A 20429-nucleotide genomic window follows, 5' to 3' on the forward strand; every position below is an offset into this window, starting at 1 on the left:
ATGAAAGCCTGGGAGCAGTGCTGTCTTTTCTCTGCCCAGAAAAGCTCTGAGCCCCACCTTCCTCTGAGTAGCTGAGGCCAGGTGGGCTACAGTTTTTATTTTGTCTTATTTCATTTTATGTAAAATGTTTCTAAACAGAACTATATTTCTGAAAATATATCCTGTGGAATATCTATAGTCCCATGAGCTATCACACAAAAAATGAATTTAGTACTGCAATTAAGATTCCTCTGGCTGACTGACACCGAAACAAAAGTAACACAATTTGCTTCTCTTTGTTGAATCCAACATTCCCAAATATTTGTTTATAGAAACTTATTTTCCAAGAAGCATCTACAGGAGTCCTAGCATTCCACAGAAGTACTCTTACAGGCTGACACAGATGGAGAACAAACTTATGGATCATATTTCAGTTACCACATCAACTGCTGTAGATTTATATTTCATGATTATAATTGTAGAAATATCTAACTGACAAATAACCGGGGTCCTTTTCATACTGACTCAAGAATGACAATTCACCTACTATATAACTAATTGTGATTGCAGATGCATTTTCTAACCTTAGGAACAAGGAAAATTTGATTCATATGACTGAGACTATCATGTCATAGAAGGCTACTGTTTATACTGTATTTTATCAGTTAAGTTACTACTTGGCAAAAATTTAAGTGTGTGTGTTAATTTAATGACTATCATAAATATCATAGCATAGCTTCCTAATAAAAAGTAAATTTCTTCATATTTATGAGTTTGCAAATGAGAGAAAAATAGTTCTATGTTGATCTATGCCCAAGTGAACATTTAAAAACTTTGTTGAACCATCTAGAGATATTTAGGTAAATGCTTTTGCAATAAGCAAACTGTAAAATCCCTATGTAAAAGGTAAATACATAAGAATAAGTGAAAAAGTACATCTCTAGATTTTACTAATGTACTAAAAATGTAAGTTGTCAGATTTGCATATGGTATACTTTAAAACTCTAAAATTCATCTCATTTTTTGATTTATCACTGTTACCTTTAACTTTTATCTCCAGCCATATTATTAATCTAATGTCCTTCCTATATGACTTTTCAAAAATGTATTTAATAGTGGTAACTGTAAGCAGAACTTTGTATTTTCCTTGTCTAAGCCACTTTGGGCTCAAAGTTTTATTCATAAAATGTTTGTGTATTTGGAAATGGATGATGAGTAATCACAAAAGTGGGGCTTCAACCTCACCAGAAGAAAGATAGATCAGTTTAGTCAGATAAAGGAATGAGGCCCAGGAAAGTACTAGAATTATGTCATGGTCATGCACTATATTAATGGTTGGATGGTATCTAGGTCTTTTTATGTTTAGATTTTTTAACTCTACTACATGTATTCTTCCTATAAATAAAAAAGTCTGGTAATAAATATTTAAAGTATTTTATAGTGCTTTGCTTAGAGAGTATTGTCAAACACAAATTTTCAAAACATACAAGTTAATGAGAAATTTATTGCTTTCCAATGACAGATTCTTTTTAATAATGTTATCTCAAAGCATTTAAAAATAATTTTATACACAGAGGGCAATTGAAAATTAAATCTTCAAAATAAATATTGCTCAAAACACAGCAGCATGTATACTTCAAATCTTTGCATGCCACATACTTTAATTTTCTTCAATATTTTTACAACTCCTTTAGTAACTAAATTAATGCCCAAATTAAGACTTGCTATCCATTAATGTTATCATAGTACTATGGATGATATCTTAGATAATTCTTTTTAGATTCTCCATTATCTCTAAGACTCACAGTTAAATAAAACAAACAAAAATCTAATAGACACTATTCACTTCCAGAATAAAATCTAAACCTCTCAACTTCATAACTATGTTCTATATAACCAGACCTCTTACTACCTTTTGCTGCATCTCAATGCCTTTGTGCATGCTGTTCGTTTATGTCCTTTTGCTCTGTGCAAAATTCCTACTCATCCCTTCATGTTCCACTTTAAGTGTTACCCACTCTGTGATACTTCCCTATTGGTCCTCAGACAGAAAGGAACACTCTTATACCTTATAGGTATGAATTTCTAAAAATACAGCCAACATTTTTGAGTACTCATCTTTTTTTTCTAAGAAGCGCACATAATATTTCATGTGATGTATTTAATTCAGTTATCATGATAAACCCATAAGGTAGTTATTAATCACCATTTCACAGAAGATTAATAAGCGTACACATTATATTGAATTGTTTGTATACAAGTCTATCCTTGTCTAGATTGATCCCGAGGTAATATATGCCTTAATTAAGGGAACAAATAGAATGCATGGTTTTACGTAATCCTCCAAGAATTATTTTTCAAATAATGCCAATTTTCACAAATATTGGAGAAGCTTGAGGTTATAACCTTTCCAAGAGCCTGGTGTTTCTGGTTAAGGATAGATTCAGATGACTTGAAGAGAATGTTTATATTAAGGTAACTGAGATTAACGAATAAAGATCCATAGCAAGAAGGGTAGTCACCCATCTCTCTACCTATTGGGAAGGAATCTAAAACTTCTCAAAGTACAAAAAAAAAAAAAAAAAAAAAAAAAAACCCACAAAAAACAAAACCAAAACCCCCAAAACAAAACAAAAACAAAACAAAAAAAAAAAAACACTTCTGTTGACACTTAGAAACCTGAAAAGTAAACATACAGAACATAGATATAATTTTACCTTGGAAAAATCCCAAGAAATGGTTATCAGCTGCCCTCATCAATTCAGAAAAAAAAAAAAAAATAAACCCATAGAATAACTAACTATAAATTACAGAAATGTATTATAGCTATACAGGTCAAGAGTTATATGGCAAAACCACATGTAGGACAAAAGCATACTAAAATACAAATGAAACAATGAGAAGGCTGACTTTGGATCTTCTGAGTCAAATATTATCCAGTTCCCTATAACCATGAAAAAAAATATGCACACCTACATACAGCCCTTTCTGTGTTTCAGTCAATTATTTTTAATTACTCATTAGAAATAGAGAAATATGAAAAGACTAAGCACAGTTATAATTTGGGAGGGAAAACAAAACAATAAATGAATAGATTAAAGCAAATTAATAACCTTTCTCAGAATGAGTAAAACTGTGGGGATAATAATGAATGCTATCTTTCCAATTATGGATGCTCCTTGGTAATTGATTTGTTGTGTACAAGTAGGTGATATTGAATGGGACAATACTCTCTGAATTCCAACTGTAGAGGCCTGGCAGTAAGTGGTAACTCAACTCTCCAGCATCAGCAGAATGACCGCTTAATAAGTCTTCCTATAGAAGAACTTCTCCCACATGATTTGGTAAAAGAACCTCCTCCACTGAAATAAAAATTATAGTATTTACATTTAGGAAACTCTAAGAAGCTCAAATGCCATCCTACATCAGTGACCAGTATTAGGGAAACTGAGATTCACTGAATACAGGTATTTATTCCATAATGTAAATAATTTTAAAAATATACATGAGAGACTCCTAACTCTGGGAAATGAACTAGGGGTGGTGGAAGGGGAGGTGGGCGGGGGGTGGGGGTGACTGGGTGACAGGTACTGAGGGGGGCACTTGATTCGATGAGCACTATATGTTGGCAAATTGAACACCAATAAAAAATAAATTTATAAAATATATATTTTATATATATTAAAATATATATATACCATTGCAATGCACAAAGTAATATTTAGAGTTATCTTCATAGTAAGACAAGAATATAACACAGTCTTCTAGAAGTAACACGATCCACTTTTGCAACTTCTCCCATTCTGGTGTCTGCAAAATTGTGGTTCCTACATTGTGTTTACAGTAAGCCACCTAACCAATCAAGTGCACTTTTGTATTTGAGTTGTAAGATTGAAAAGCAAGGAACCAGAATGGTTTTCCATGCAAAACATACCTAGGAAAGAGAGAAGAAAACTGAGATATGGGGGGCTGGGGAAGAAGAGACAGCAAGCAGAGTATGGGTGCTTGAGTGAACATCCCCATAACCACCCAGAAGTAGGGAACCTGAGCAGGGAAGCTGAAATGAAGAACACTCTCTTCCTGCATCTCAACACACTACTTATTCTACTCAAAATAAGAATGAGAGAATCATGACTTTTTTAAGTTGCTAATTATTCCAGCAATAAAGAAACCATTTTACAATATTAGCTTTAGAGCAAAAGTAAATCCAACTTTTACACATTCATGTCAATCCTGGTCACTGTATTTGAAATACAAAGATAAAAAAACATATTTGCCTTTATATTAAGAATGAAGTTTGAAACAACTATTTTTACTCTCAAGATACTTGATTCATATTTAGATGACCAAATAAAGAGAAATCCTTAATGATGTCTATTAGAATTACCAATAAATATATGTGTGTGTGTGTGTATACATGATTTACATTTTGTGTTTTGAACTTTTCTAAGTGGGTAACATAAATGTTTGTTGAATATGTTAATCTTCCAGCACCTGTTCAGTAGCTTTAAAAAGATCCTATTGATTTAAACACATGAGAAACATCAAAGTAAAAATGCTGTAACAGTGTAATTATATTTTGTCTAACTTTTCATGCACTCATATGTTAGACCCTAGTTTATTTCTTTTGATCCTTTCATGCTCTGTGCCTTTCCTGCTGGATAAGTACTTTCTTAGTAATTTTATTTTCCTTTGTTTCTTTAACCTCAGTGATTACTTTTCCCTTCTGGCTTGGAAAAGCCTTAGATAGTTATTTTGATAACAGATTTCTTGGCAGGCAGTGGGGTCTTCTGTGCTCTCAACTGCTCTCAGAGGCAGCCCTAATTGACCAAGACCTGATAGTAAGGAGTGTCCTCTACAGCTCAACCTTTAAAGCGTGAATATACGTTAATTAGTCACCTGAGGAAAAAAGGTAAGAATTTATGAAATAGATTAAAAAATCTAGAGGAAACATTCAGTATTCCATTTTAAATTTCTTATCCATAATTTCTTTTACATATTTTGCAGCTCAAGCAAAAAGGACACAAGGAAGTTTTAAAAATCAAAAAGGCCTAAACTCAAGTACGTTGCTGACATAACTGGTTAATAGGGCTGTTTGAGATATCCTAATCGAGTTAAAATTAGAGGGAGAGAGACAGGCCAGGGCAGGACTTCGAATGTTCTTGTATTAATTCTAATGAGTCTGGCAAATAGGAATGGACTTCGAAAAACCTTAGGCGGAAGTGGTAATACAATCAAGGTTTATTTTTGTTTCTAATAGTTTGGAATATTTGGAGGTATGGAAGACAAAAGAAGGAGATTTTCCAGGATATTATTAAATTAGCCCAAGGGAGAGGTGAAGACCTCAAATAAAAGGACAGGCTAGGAACTGACAGGAAGTAATGGACAGAAGAAATGCTAAGAGGTAGAACTGATAGGACTTGTGATTACTACATGTTAAAGTCATTGCAGGAATTACGATTCCAAGCTTTCTGGCTTAGATGCATGGGTAGATGAGAATTCACCAGGATAAGGAAATAAAGCTGGGGTGGATGACCAGGCTGAGAGAAAACAATAAATGGGCTTTTGCAAGTTGAACTTGAAATTATTAGTCTACTCATTCATCTAATATTTATTTAGGGCCGAGTATCTAGTACCTACATACTATTATTCGTGCTGGAGATAGGAGAGAAAGAACATCCATGATCTCATGGGTCTTATAGTCTAGTATGGCTAGAATGATGATAAACTAATAAGCAAGTGTCAAATAAATCAGATATTTCAAGGACTGATATAATCCATAAGAAATAAAAAGTGTTATAAAAAAAGAATACTGGAAGGAATTCTGTTTTTGAATGATTGATCAGGAAGTGCCTGTCCTAAAAGCTGTCATTTGAGCTGAAGGGCAAAAAGAAAGCAGTCATAAGAAGACCTTGAGGGAGAGTATTTCAAGTAGAAGAAACTAATGGCACCAAGGATGAGAACAAGCTCAGTATGTTGGAAATCCATGAGTTTAATAACCAAAGGGAATATGGTATGATATAAGGTCAGACATTTGGGCAGACTTCCACAGGACGTTTATGTTGTAAAATCTCACAATTGGTTGTCTAGACAACTTTGGACTTAGGAGAAAAGCTCAGGATATGAATAAAAACATAGGCACCATTCTATTTACAGGTGATGTTTGATGGCATGAGAATGAGAATGTGAAAACACAAGAAAGCAAAGAAAGGAATGTGAGAAAAACTAACATTCAATGAGTAAGGAAAGGAAGAGAAACCATCAATGATGACAAATACAACGGTGAGAAAATTAAGAGGGTAAAGGGGAGATTATAATGCCCTAGCATAGAAGGGAACAGATAGTTGTAAGAAACAGAGAATGATTAACAGAGTTAGAAATCATGAATAACAGGACAAAAATATTTCTAACACAAAATGGCAAAGATCATTGGTGGATTTTTCTGACATAGTTTACTTGAAGAGGTAGGGAAAAAAATCTGATGACTTTCCTAGAGTGAAGAAAAAAAAAATCTGAATACAGTAGAGTAAAAAGTAAATAAAAAATAAACAGCCATAGCCAATAAAGACTGCTTTTTCAAGATTTTTTTTTCTTTTTGGAAGAGAAAAAATTTTGAACTTGGAGTATTCTTTTAATGATAGAAGTTTGAGTACTTACACGTTTTAAGGAAGGAGTTTGTGGAAACAAAATGTGAGAAAAGTAAACTAACAAGAGCAGGCCCAATAGAAGACTGAGGATCAGGCCACCCTCTTGCCCACCACCATTAGCTCTGAATATGAGGCATCTTTTTTTTTTTTAATTGTAGCCATTGGAAATACCTAAAAATATTAACGTGGACACTTCTCCAAAGAAGAGAGATAGCAAAGAGCATGTGAAAAAATGCTCCACATCACATGTCATCAGGGAAATACAAATTAAAACAACAATGAGATTCTACTACACACCTATTGGAAAGGGCCGAAGTCCAGAACACTGACGATGCCAAAAGATGGCAAGGATGCGTAGCAACAGGAACTCTTGTTTTTATAGGTGGGGATTCAAAATGGTAGTTTGGTAGTTTCTTAACAAAATTAAACATACTCTTACCTATGAACCAGCAGTCATGCTCCTTGCTATGAACCCTAAAGGAACTGAAAACTTACGTCCATACAAAACCTGCACACACGTTTATAGCAGCTTGTTCCTAACTGTCAAAACTGTGAAACAATCAAGTTGTCCTTCAGTAGGTAAACAGATATTGGAACTGCGGTCCATCCAGACAATGGAATAGTATTTGGTACTAAAAAGAAATGAGGGATCCCTGGGTGGCGCAGAGGTTTGGCGCCTGCCTTTGGCCCAGGGCGCGATCCTGGAGACCCCGGATCGAGTCCCACGTCGGGCTCCCTGCATGGAGCCTGCTTCTCCCTCTGCCTATGTCTCTGCCTCTCTCTCTCTCTCTCTATCATAAATAAATAAAAAATAAATAAAAATAAATAAAAAGAAATGAGCTATCCAGCCATGAAAAGGCATGGGGGGGGGGGGGAATCTTAAATGCACATTAGTAAGTGAAAGAAGCCAATCTGAGAGTCTGCATACTATAGGATTCTAATTATGTGACATTCTGGAAAAGGCAAAAGTATGGAGACAGTAAAAAAGATCAGTGGTTGGCAAACGTCAGTGGGGCCCAGAGGAGTTCTAGGGCAGTGAAAATACTCTGTATGATGCTATAATGATTGATGCATGCTCTAACGAGCCCACAGAATGTACAACACCAAGAGTGACCCCTAATGTAAACTGTAGACGTTAGGTAACTGTGATATTCAAATGTAGGTACATCAGTTGTATGAATATAGCACTCTGGTGGGGGACGTTGATAAGGGGAGAGGCTGTGCATAACTGGGAGCAGGGAGGCATATGGGGGTTTTTCTATATTTTCTCGTAATTTTTTTGTGAATCTCAAACTGCTTTAAGAGAATAAAATCTAAGAGAATAAAACTGCTTTTTATTCACATAAAAATGTTTTAAAATCTCATATATCTTATATATGTTGTATCTCAAGATTATGAAATAAAAAGACATATATCTCTACGGCGAAAACCCAAAGAAATCATAAAACTCGTACTGGTGAAGTTACATTTATAAGGATTGTTGTTATTGTTTTGATGATGGCACTAATGAGCAAGGGAAGACTTCTTCGGGTCCTTAAAACCATATCAATTATATGACCACATACTATACCTACATATAAAATCTTTCCCTACTATGCCACTGACTCGCCAAATGTCCTGGTTTGTCATTTCCAATATTTTGTCCTTCACTTTCTTTTAAACTCACACATTCAAAATCTCTAGGCCCCTGATACTAAGGAAAAATCTGCCTCCTTTTAAATCCGTGGAAGATTCTGTGAAAGCAGTTTCAAATTCTAAGACTGACAAAAACACCAGGAAGTAGTGCCACTGACTGCTAACTGACCCAAATTCTGACCTTTAAATAACACACTATTGGAACAAAGGTGATAAAGAATGTCTAATTCTTATATACATGATCCAGAAGTTAAGAGAGTATGTATCTATTAAAATTTGGCTTTTACTTGTGGTTAATGAAAGACAGAAAAGAAAATAGCACAGAGAAGCCGTGAGAAGGGAACCTCCCGAGGCTGCCCTAGGGAGATCTCACTAATGTTTTCACCTTTTTAAGGAGGGTTTTTTTCTCTTTTAATCTCTGATGGCAACACAGCACGCCGTTCTCTGTCTAACAATGGCCAGAATCAAACCTTTCTCCACTTCTATTTAGTATAGCTGCAGGCTAGCGGGGCCGTGATGAGCATGGGATGATGTACGGAAATACTAAATTATCGTATTGTACACCTGAAACCAATATAACACTGTACCTTAACTATACTGGAATTAAACAAAAATAAAAATAAAAATGAAATGAAATGAAAGAAATCAGCTATGAGTAGGAGATTAATAAAGACGATGAAACACCAGACAGACCATTAGAGTTCCCTGGTAAATGATATCTATTGATTAAAATAAAATTGAAACATATAAAAGATTAAAAAATAAAAACATAATTTATAATACCAAGCATAAAAAAGGAAATTCTTTTAAAGGAAAGAAACATCCAAGAAACGTAAAACATTAAGCTGATAAGGACACATATCTGATTCAATGGCAGACTAGTTTACCAGGTTCTTAGACCATGTTGCCTCCAATATTTATTTTCTTAACCAGACTCTCACTCACTCCAAAGAACTGCAAGCCAACCCTGCTCCCTTTCCTTCAATTTGTCAATTGTCTATTTCTGGCCTCATAAGAAAGTAAAAAGGAAAGTTCTCCTCTATCACTTACCTAGAAGTTCCACTCAGTTTCTGATACAGGTTTTGAGAAGCAAAACCTTTTTTGCCTAGCAGTACTATAGCCAGATGAAGTTCTACCTAAGCTGGAATATGCTGCTCCCAATATAATAAAATAATATACAGTAACCGTGAAAGAAGAATTACATGTATATAGTAACAGCAAGGTTTTCCTGTTAAAAATGCTTTCCATAATTAGGTGAGAAGTAATATTTCAAATTTTCCTTTTTGTATTTACTAACTTAAAATATGTTGCCAGTTTAAAAAAAAATGCCAGGCAGTAATTTTCCCAGGCTGAAATTTTCTGAAGAAAATGGTCATTCAGAGTTTATAATCAGAAAGTAAAAATTATACTTACTAATGAAGTGTTATATTGTTATTAAATGTGTTCTATAAAAATATTTTATATTAAAGTCTGTAGTAACACAGATAAATCTGTAGACTGGATCAGTTAAAAGAAACAGCATATCACTATTGTCTCTAAGGAATATGTAACATTACATAATTCTTAATCTATTTTTGCCTTTATGGAATTACATAAGATAAGCAATAGTTTGGCACCAATTCATCAAACAGAAGGGCAAATTTTCACTGTAATATCTTACTTACGTATTTAACAAGAATTTTACAGCTACCTAAGAGGTGACATTTACTTTTGCATAGCTTAGCAATGCATTAATAGATTCACTTTTACTTTTTAAATGTATGGCTATTTCATAATACTTCATAATAAAAGAGTACAAATAATTTAAAATTCTCAGTGCATGCATTAAAGTTACCTTCATATTTAAATTTAATATTTTATTAGTTCCAACCCAAAAATCAGAAAGTGAAAGGTGAAATGTGGACAAACTCTAAAACACTTTCCTTTAAAGACAAATGTCAAGGAAAACTAGAACTTTTCTGCAAAGCAATAGCACAGTGACTTTTAAAGTTCCATCTGGAAGCTGGCCCACCCACTAACCTTGTTGTCCCTAAATTATGTACCTTCAATGGACAAGGGTGAAGCAAAGAACAAGTTTTGTTTATAAATCCCTAGGTAGCCTTAAATTGCTTTAACTTCATGAGGACAGATTATGGTTGGGAAAAATATGCAGGGCCTCAGACCAGTGGTTGGATCTGCATGCTACGGATCCATGTGAATTTTGAGTAAAGGCATTTCTTTGCAAGCAGATGAAAGCTAACTATGCTGAGAAAAAAGAGAAAACTTTTTTCTTCACTGTTATCAAAGACAAATATAATGTTGCCACAGGATTTTGTATATCTACTTTTTAAAACAAATTAGAATAAAGAGACCAAAGGGCTAAAAACAGGATTTCCAAATGCAAAATATAGACTTACTGGTACATGCCATAGAAGGTGGATCTTTTTCAGCTCGGAAGTAACCCTTTTCACACTGACAGACAGAAGTTGCTTCCATGTAGGTTAAACTGTGGGGAGGGCATTTAGAACATTTTGTGTTTCCAGCAAATGCTTTATAGAATCCTGGTCTGCAAGCTATAAAAACAGGGAAAAGAATTTTTTTGTTATTGCTGCTTATTTTATTTGTACATGTACAATGTATTTTAATCGACACACATTTGATCTCAAAAGTTCAGTGTCACGTATATGCAAAAAAGGCAATATATGTTAATATTAATAATGAAATTAGTTATTCAAAATCAATAACATAATGGTGACTTCATATTTAGGCTCGGGTTGCTAATTTTAAAAAATATACCTGAAATACACATACACAAAATAACAATAATAACAGTGTGTGGGAATGCCCCTAACTGGCAGTGAGGGAAATGATTTTGTGCAGTTGTAGGAGACAGCATTAAATAACATTGAACCACACTGTGTAAAATGTATTTGCATTCCATTTTTCCCTTAGTCCTTCTGAGTACTAAAGGAGAAAGACCCAGCATGGTGCTGGTATATCTTAACACCTATCCTATTGGTGAAAATTTTTTTTTGGACAAAATGAAAGCTGGCTTTAAGTTCAGAGACTTTAGCAAGCTCTACCTATAGTTTGTTAACACTAATTTATTTTTAGATGTTTATTTTTATTTTTTACTGTAAACAAATTTTTGTTTATTATATTGAGATAATTCATTTAAAATTTTTGAATTCATTTTAAAAGTGGATAGACAAAATATTAAGTAAATAAGATACATGTGCTATATACATATGGCAAGAAGCATGGAAACTGTAAGTAAATAAATTTTCACAAAAAATCATGAAAACGAAATGTAAATGATGAAATGTTTTATCAGGCCACATTTTCTCTTTGCTTAAACCCATGTTGTCATTTACAGGGTACTTTTTCACAGGAATGTAAGATCTAGAAAAAAGATTCCAGTGCTAAGTATGCATCCAAGGTCCTGAATGTTGAAGGGGTAGTTGTTTCTTTCTCAAAGAAACTACTGCTGACCATTTTCTAAATTAACATTGTTACACAAAATAAAGGAAGAACAATCTTCCAGTAACAAGTATTATGTGAAAATGTTTTAACAAACCTATTGTAATCCAATACATATACACAAAATGCTCTATTTAAAAATACACAATAAATAACAATAATGAATGACAATCCCTTGATTAGGCTTCTGTTTATAAATTCAGGAAAGAAAGAAAAAAATGCCTTTTTTTGAGGTAATTCCTACCTACAGGAGTCCCAATATAGTAACTATTTATCTTACCCGAGATATATATTTTAATGACTATTCCTGAAGATCTAAATTAGTGCAATTTGATACATACCAAGAGTATACTATGTACCACTGACTCCTTCTCTAGGAGGTGTAAACCACAAAAAGTGGCGCACACACACACACACACACACACACATAGACACATAGAAATGTACACAGGGGCGCATATGCAATAACGACTATTTTTGATAATTTGTTTTTATAATAACAATTTGTTATTTAATTGTTTTATATATATATAAACAATATATATTGTTATATATATATATTTATATATAACAATTGGTTATATAATTTGTTTTTATAATTTAATCTTATTGATATAGTAGTTACAAAACAATGTATTGTAAGATATTTAATAAATCTAGCTTATATAAATTTTTAATAAAATAATTATTTTCTATTAAATTATGAAGTTAAAATAACTTAATATATTCCATAGAATACATTTGTGATACTCTGGCAAATAGTTTTAAATGTTGAACCCAACTAGAAATTTAATCATATCTTTATCTTCTCTATTACAGTATTTATAAACCTAATAAACCACACAATTTATAGAGAGTGTGCTCATTTAAGTGGGGAGCTTGCACTCTGCATATTCCAATATTATTTTAAATAGAATTTAAATATTATTATAAGGGCCTTTTGAAATAAGACCATCTTGAAATAGATTAAGTAGGGATGTGAACACTATAGAACTATACTAAAGTTTATTGCAAAAAATAAAAAAATAAAAAAAATAAAGTTTATTGCATGTCCAGATACAAACCCTACAAGACATAGAAACAAGATCTGTAAACGCTTTTCTTTCTGTTATCCGTGATTCAAATCTCAGTCATAAACACTGTCTAGCATATAAAGTAGCCTGCCTATCACTTTATTTTGTGCAAACAAATAACTGTTACCTTTATTTTCTTTGGTAATTAAAACCCCAAAATTTGTTTATTTATTTACTTAAAGATTTTATTTATTTATTCATGAGAGACACAGGCAGAGGGAGAAGCAGGCTCCATGCAGGGAGCTGGATGTGGGACTCAATCTCAGGACCCTGGATTATGACCTGAGCCAAAGGCAGATGCTCAACCCCTGAGCCACCCTTAAAACCAAAATTTAGATGATTTATCTGAAGTGTTTTCAGCTAATTTGTCATCTCCTTTCAGAATTTTGAAGTGCTTAAAGCAGCTCTTAAAATACTTAGAATAGCTCAGTGATATTCAAATTGTAGAGACAGACTGCAATTGGTCTCAGCACCCAATCTTGCCTATTTGATTCTGTGAACAGAAGAATCTTCTAAATTTCTTTCCAATAGTGTTAAAAAGGTAAATTGAATTTAAATAAAATATTTTTTAAAACATATATATTTATAGTTATACACATATATCATTTAAAATCTTGTAGGAGCCACATTAAAAAACGAAAATGAGGTGAAATTAATTTCAATAATATATTTTATTTAACACAGTATATCCGGGCAGCCCCTGTGGCCCAGCGGTTTAGCGCCGCCTTCACCCTGAGGTGTGACCCTGGAGACCCGGGATCGAGTCCCACGTGGGGCTCCCTGCACGGAGCCTGCTCTCCCTCTGCCTGTGTCCCACTCTGTCATGAATAAATAAATAAAATGTTTTTAAAAATTAAAAAAAAATGCAACATATCCAAAATATTATCATTTCAACATATAATCTAACTCTTGAAATAGTTTACATCATTTGGGGTGTTTTGCACTTTTTGTACTAATTCATCCGATAGGCATTTTCCATGCACTGCCCATCTCAATTCACCCAGCCCCATTTCCAGCGCTCACTCACCTCATGGGGCTGGTAGCTACCACGCTGGAGAATGCAGTTTTGATCACAGAAATCTGTTCATTATATCTCCCTGTTGGGAAAAACTGTGATGACTTCCCAACATCGTTATGTTAAAGTTGAAAACAGACTGGATTGCCAGCTCCCCTGTGGCTTGACCCTGCCGACAGCCCCAACCACATCACATGGAGTTGCTCCCCTCTCAGGCTCCCTCATGGAGGCTTGGCCCTTCTACACTCCATCCTCTACCCAGCAGGCAGGGATCTCCTCAGAAGGCACCTGAGGTCACATTGTCACCGGGCTCCAAGCTTCCAGTGGCTTTCTGTTTCTCCTAGAGTAAAGCCATTGCCCTATTAATTGTCTCCTTGGCATTGCCTGGTTTTGCTCCCTCTCCTTCCCTGCGACTCTGCTTGTCATTAGTTCTTTTTCCATCATGTGCTCTGCGCCAGCCACACTAGCATCCCAGGATCTTGCATGGAAGCATGCTCCTGCTACTGGGCCTGTAACCCTTGCTCTTACTCCCCATCTGCACAGTTTGCTCCCTCCCTTATATCGGAGTTTTTGTAGCAGTGTTATCATACTAATGAAGCCTGATTCCCTTTTTAAACTGTCCCTCCTGCTACTTCCTACCACAGTATTTTATATTACCCTCCGCTCTTTTTTCTATCTACAAGGAACTTAACATCTGACACTTGATATGTTTAATTTTTTCAAGCTATTTCCTTCTAAAATGTCTGTTAGGGCAGAGGTTTTTGTCTCTTTTGTTTCCTGAGGTGTCTCTCCAGGGCCTAGATCAGCTCCAGACATTATGTGGCCCTCCCTCAGTATTCGGTAAATGAATGAGTGAATGACTTGCTAAATGTCTCCTTTAATTTCTATGAATGTATCATGATATTTCTTCTGCTTGGGCCTTTTCTTCCATTGAAAATCTCTTTTCTCCATTCCACCCCATGACCCAATCATCCTGGTAACTCCTGATCCTCTTTCAGGTCCTCCTTCTTTCTGACTTGCTAGACTGCTTTAGTTTCTCCAAGCACCTGTGACTTATCAACAATAGTGTACACCTGTTGGTTCACAGACTAGCACAGTGCATGGAAGGCAAGGAGGAGAGACAGAAGAAAGACGTAGATCACTCCAGATTGGCAGGTGGCAGGTTTCATGAGCAAGGGAAGTGACATATGAGGCTTGTTTGGGGGAAGCTGCAGAATAAATAGCTCCTTGCACCTGCCCTTCAGAATCTTAAAAGTTTATACAAAGGCCTTAAATGGGTTGAGTCATTATACTATTCAGATGGTCCCAACAACACCTCTCTCAAGGCTCGATCCTGAAATGGCTCCCACGGTGGGAACCGTACACAGATCATAGAGTTCAAAGACAAGAGAGGGGTTGAGGAGCCTCCAACTGCCAGGTCCAGCTGAAGGGTCAACCAGCTGCGGTCACATCCTCTGTTACCTGTTCAGCAACACCTTGGTGATCACGTGTTTAATGGCTGTAAACCCCTCAAGGGATGGCTCTGATAACATTTTGAGATATGAGAATCCTCAAGTGATTATCATAATGTAAGTGTTCAATACATATTTTTTTTCACAGTATGAATACTCTGCTAATTAAACTCCTGCAGGTGATTATGCATTTCTTCTCCATGTATGTTTTTTTTCCTTTTTTAAAGATTTTATTTATTTATTCATGAGAGATACAGAGAGAGAGAGAGGCAGAGACACAGGCAGAGGGAGAAGCAGGCTCCTCACAGGGGACTTGTCGATCCCAAGTCTCCAGGATCACGCCCTGGGCTGAAGGCAGCACTAAACTGCTGAGCCTCCCAGGCTGCCCTGTATGTTCTGATCATAGCACAATTCATCTTACTATAAATTTGTGGGTTTTGTTTTTGTCTGGGGCTTGCTAAATTACTATAAGAAAGGGATAGAAACATTCAGTAAAGATTTCAAGAGTGATTCAATTGCAATGCAAAACTAATAATTCTAATATCTCAAGGTAAGCTGACTGTTAGAAAAAATCTTTCTAGGTAAAATTGTCCACATGAATTTGAATCAGAATATTTTGCATACCACAAAAAAATACAAATACACTTTAGATATTTTGGTACTGCAACTCTCAAACTTATCTCTGATTTGAAATGTCTGTGTACACATTGAAATTGCCTTTAAAAATATTAAAATGTTGAACTTATAAAACATGTTTGGATTGTTAAAATATTACCCTATTTTAATACTAAGGTTTAATATAATATTTCATTTCAAGACATAGGATTATTCTCTTAAAAATATTGGAAAGCCATTGTTCTAGGTAGTTACATTCTCTTAATGTAGCACACATTAATGGTATACCACATATATTTCCTTTAGCCTAGTCATATTAGATCATAACCATCTTGTCACATTTATCACCTCATTTTCTTGGAGCTGCCACAAGTCAGACATGGGCATATATCCATAATACTTAGCCTACTACAAGTATCTATTTCATTTTTACACATGCTTAAAAAAATTTAATGAGTGAATGAGTAAATAATTCACTAATGTCTAGTATGAAATTACTAGAACTCCAAATGTAATAATCATTCTATATATCTATTTGGTTAGTGATTTCAGATTTTATTTGTATTTCTGTTACACATGGGATATCAGTACCTACATCTTGAGAACTTTTAATTTTCTTTTTCCTTTCAATTACTTCTTTATTTATCTATTTATAGGGAATGTAAAATTCATTTCCAAAAACAAACCACCCTGCATAATTTGGACATACATTGGAATAGTTTCCGATGTATATCAATACCACACAAAATACTGTTAGAAAGCTAAAGATTATATGATGCAGTGATTTCTAATTTGTTTCTTTTAGAAAGAGTTATTTGAGGGGCACTTGGGTGGCTCAGTCAGGTAAGGGTCCTGGGATTGAGTCTACACTGGGCTCCCTGCCCACCAGTGAGTCTGCTTCTCTCTCTCCCTCCACCCCTCCCCCTTGCTCGTTCTCTCTCTCTCTCTCTCTCTTCTTTCTCGCTTGCTCTCTCCCAAAATAAATAAGAAAAAATTTTTTTTAAGTTTTTAAAAAATAAAATTCGAATTTAAATGTTCAGTTGAAACTTTCATTTTCTACAATGATTTTTGAAGTATCTATTTAATTCTATATTAAAATATTTATGATTATATAAATGATATCATAACATGCATACTCTATATGGACTTTTTTTTAAAAATGTCATTTAGAAATTTGGCTTATATCTACCTTTTCTTCCATCTTTCCTCTTCAAAAATGACTTCCTTATATGTCAGCACATTGATGGGAAGATATGTGTACTTTTGTATGTATGATCACAAGAATTTATTATTGTTAATTTTACAACATTGGGACAATAACTATATAATTTACATTTTTGTTCTCAATTACTGACTATATTATGAAAATATCTCCAGGCCAATTTTTATGAATTAATTCTTTATAATGTGCCTACAGTATTTCCACCAACAATCTCCCAGTTGTGGGAACCTCTTTCTAAACTATGCTGCAATAAATATCCTTGTTATAATGCTTATATTTCAGTTCCCAAGAGTGGGGACTCTAGGGTAGGGTATGTTTTTTACTTTTTTAACACATATTTCATGTATTATATGAACACGAACAATTTCATGGGTTTTGTGTTTCATTCCTAAACATTTCTAAAAACTCACAACAATGTAAAAGAGCACCCTAAACTTGCACCCTACTAATCCCAGTAATTAATATAAATTATATTTTACCTTTTGAAAATACGTGAAGTTAAATATCATTGTTACTTTCATTGAAGTTTCCTGATGCCTGTAATGTTTACATTTTTATTGGTCATTTGCTTATACTCGTTTATGCATTGCCTTTCATATCCTTGTTTGTTGTTTCTATTAATTTATATGAGTTGTTTATTAGCAGTATTAAAGTTGTATTTATCACTTTTATTATACACATTTTTCAATCAATCTTATATTGATTTTATGAACAAAAAAAGAAATAAAGACAATAATCCCATTCATAATAGCATCAAGAATAATAAAATACATGGGAATAAACTCAACCAAGAAGTGAAAGATCTGTATAGTGAAAATTACAAAATTCAATGAAAGGAATTGACAAAGACACAAACAAATGAATATCCCATTGCTTGTGGATCAGAAGAATTAATTGTTAAAATGTCCAAACTACCAAATCCATCTATAGATTCAATGCAATCACTATCAAAATCCATGACATTTTTCACAGAAATAGAAAATTCCTAAAATGTGTATGGAACCACAGAAAAACCTCAAATAGGGAACCCTGGGAGGCTCAGTGGTTTAGCGCCTGCCTTTGGCCCAGGGCATGATCTCGGGAGTCCCAGGATCGAGTCCCACATCAGGCTCCCTGCATGGAGCCTGCTTCTCCCTCTGCCTGTGTCTCTGCCTCTCTCTCTTTCTGTATCTCTCATGAATAAATAAATAAAATCTTTTAAAGAATTAAAAAAAAATAGCCAAAGTAAGTCGGAAAAGAACAAAGTTGGAGGCATCACGTTAACTCCCTGATTTCAAACTATACTGAAAGACATAAGTCATCAAAGCATAAGAATATACACACAGACCAATGGAACAAAACAGAAAGCCCAGAAATAAACTCTTTCATATATGGCCAACTAATATTGGAGGAGGGAGCTAAGAATATGCAATAAGGAAAGGAAAACATTTTCAATAATTGTTATTAGGGTAACTAGAGAGCCACGAACAGAAGAATGAAATTGGCTCCCTATCTTGAACAACTCACAAAAATTAACTTGAAATAGATTAAAGATTTAAACATAAGATTTGTAATTACAAAGCTCCTAGAAGAAATCATAGGGCAAAGCTCCTTGACATTGGCTTTGGAAGAGAATTTTTTTGATATGACAACAAAAGCAGAAGCAACAAAAGCAAAAAACAACAAATACAACTTCATGAAACTTAACTGATTCTGCACAGAAAAAAAAAATCAACAAAATGAAAAGGCAAACCATGAAATGGGAGAACATATTTGTAAACGATTTAGATTTAATATTCTAAATTTCTAAAGAATTCACCCAATTCAACAAGAAAAGTAACTGAATAAAAAACTGGTATAGGAACTGAATAGAAATTTCTCAAAAAAAAAAAAAAAAAGACATCCACATGGCCAACAGACACATGAAATCATGCTCAACATCACTAGCCATCAGAAAAATGTACACCAAAACCATAATGAGATATTATTTCATTACATTTGTTAAAATGGCTATTATGAAAGAGACTGAAAAATAAGTGTTGGTAAGGATGTGTAGAAAAGAGAAATTTTCTGCACTGCCAAAGGGAAGATAAATTGTCTAAGCCACTATGGGAAACAGTATAGTTCCTCAAAAAATTAATAGAATATATGACCCAGCAATCCCACTTCTGAATATTTATCCAAAGGAAATGAAGGCAGGGTATCAAAAGATGTCCACACCCTTACGTTCATTGAGGTATTATTCACAATAGCCAAGAGACAGAAACCACCTAAGTACTTGTCACCAAATGAATGGATAAAGCAGACCTATAATGATTCAATTTTTTAGTTTCCATCCATAATACTACCACCTTATTATGTAAATCTACATTTTTGTACTATGGCACTCATCTCATCCGCTTGCCTCTGCCTTCTCCAGGCTCAAATCTACACCATAGCTACTGCTAGTTACATTTCTAAGTGGTAAAGGTGACCCTGCTACTGTCTATTGTCTAGTGTGGGAGTTGGCAAACTTTTGGGCTTTGGCCAAATCTGGTCCACCACTGGGTTGTGTACGGCCTCTGTAGGCTAAGAATAGCTTTTGGATTTTTAAATGATTACATAGGTACATGATAACATTGATTTTGACTCATGGCCTGCAAAGCCTAAAATGTATACTATCTGGCCCTTTATAGAAAATGTTTGCTAACACCTGGTCTCTAGCATAAAGTCCAAATTCAGTTTAGCATTTAAATTGCTTCACAGTTGAGCTCACACATATTTTTCCAAACTCACCTTCCACTGCTACATAAATTTTAGACTTCTTACCACTCTCCACACACTCCACACTATTTTTTTAAACAGCTTCAGTGAGGTGTAACTGGCATGAAAAAAAAAAAGTGTGTATAAAGTGTACAGTTGGTTAAATTTTGACATATGTATGCAACTATGCATATATAACCACAATCAAGACAGTGAACATATCCATCAACCCCAAACATTTCCTTGTGTCCCTTTACTTTTACCTATTTGCATTTTTATATTTATCTTATTTATTTTAATTTTTCTTAAAGATTTTATTTTTCAATAATCCTTACACCAAACATGGGACTCAAACTTACAACCCTGAGATCAAGAGTCACATGCTCTACTGAGTCAGCCTGGTGCCTGCATTGTTATATTTAAGGTACATTTCCAGGGCACTCAGTCAGTTAAGCATCTGGCTCTCTTGATTTTGGCTTGGGTCATGACCTCAGAGTTTCTCTCTACCCCTCTCTTTTTCCTTCCCTCTCCAAAAATAAAAAATAAAAATAAAAAATACAGTATATTTGCTGCAGGTAGTACATACCTGAGTCTTGCTTTTTAATTTATTTT

The 20429-nt window shown here is 34.4% G+C and overlaps 1 protein-coding gene across 24 annotated transcripts in view; it reads right to left on the reverse strand.

Annotated features, from left to right (window-relative positions):
* EPHA6 (EPH receptor A6) overlaps positions 1-20429 on the reverse strand; it is an 887621-nt gene that overhangs the window by 458119 nt on the left and 409073 nt on the right. For 23 of the 24 annotated variants that reach the window (XR_013372579.1, XR_013372578.1, XM_077884561.1 and 20 more), the window contains one exon: positions 10658-10813. The exons of the other annotated variant lie outside the window; for it this stretch is intronic. Coding sequence is in view for 21 of the 23 variants with exons in the window: in XM_077884561.1 (XP_077740687.1) it covers positions 10658-10813 (156 nt within the window). In the remaining 2 variants the exon portion in view is untranslated. The remainder of the gene's footprint in view (positions 1-10657; positions 10814-20429) is intronic. 24 annotated transcript variants of the gene reach the window in all.

This window comes from Canis aureus, chromosome 35, assembly GCF_053574225.1.
Source record: "Canis aureus isolate CA01 chromosome 35, VMU_Caureus_v.1.0, whole genome shotgun sequence".
NCBI classification, from domain to species: Eukaryota; Metazoa; Chordata; class Mammalia; order Carnivora; family Canidae; genus Canis; species Canis aureus.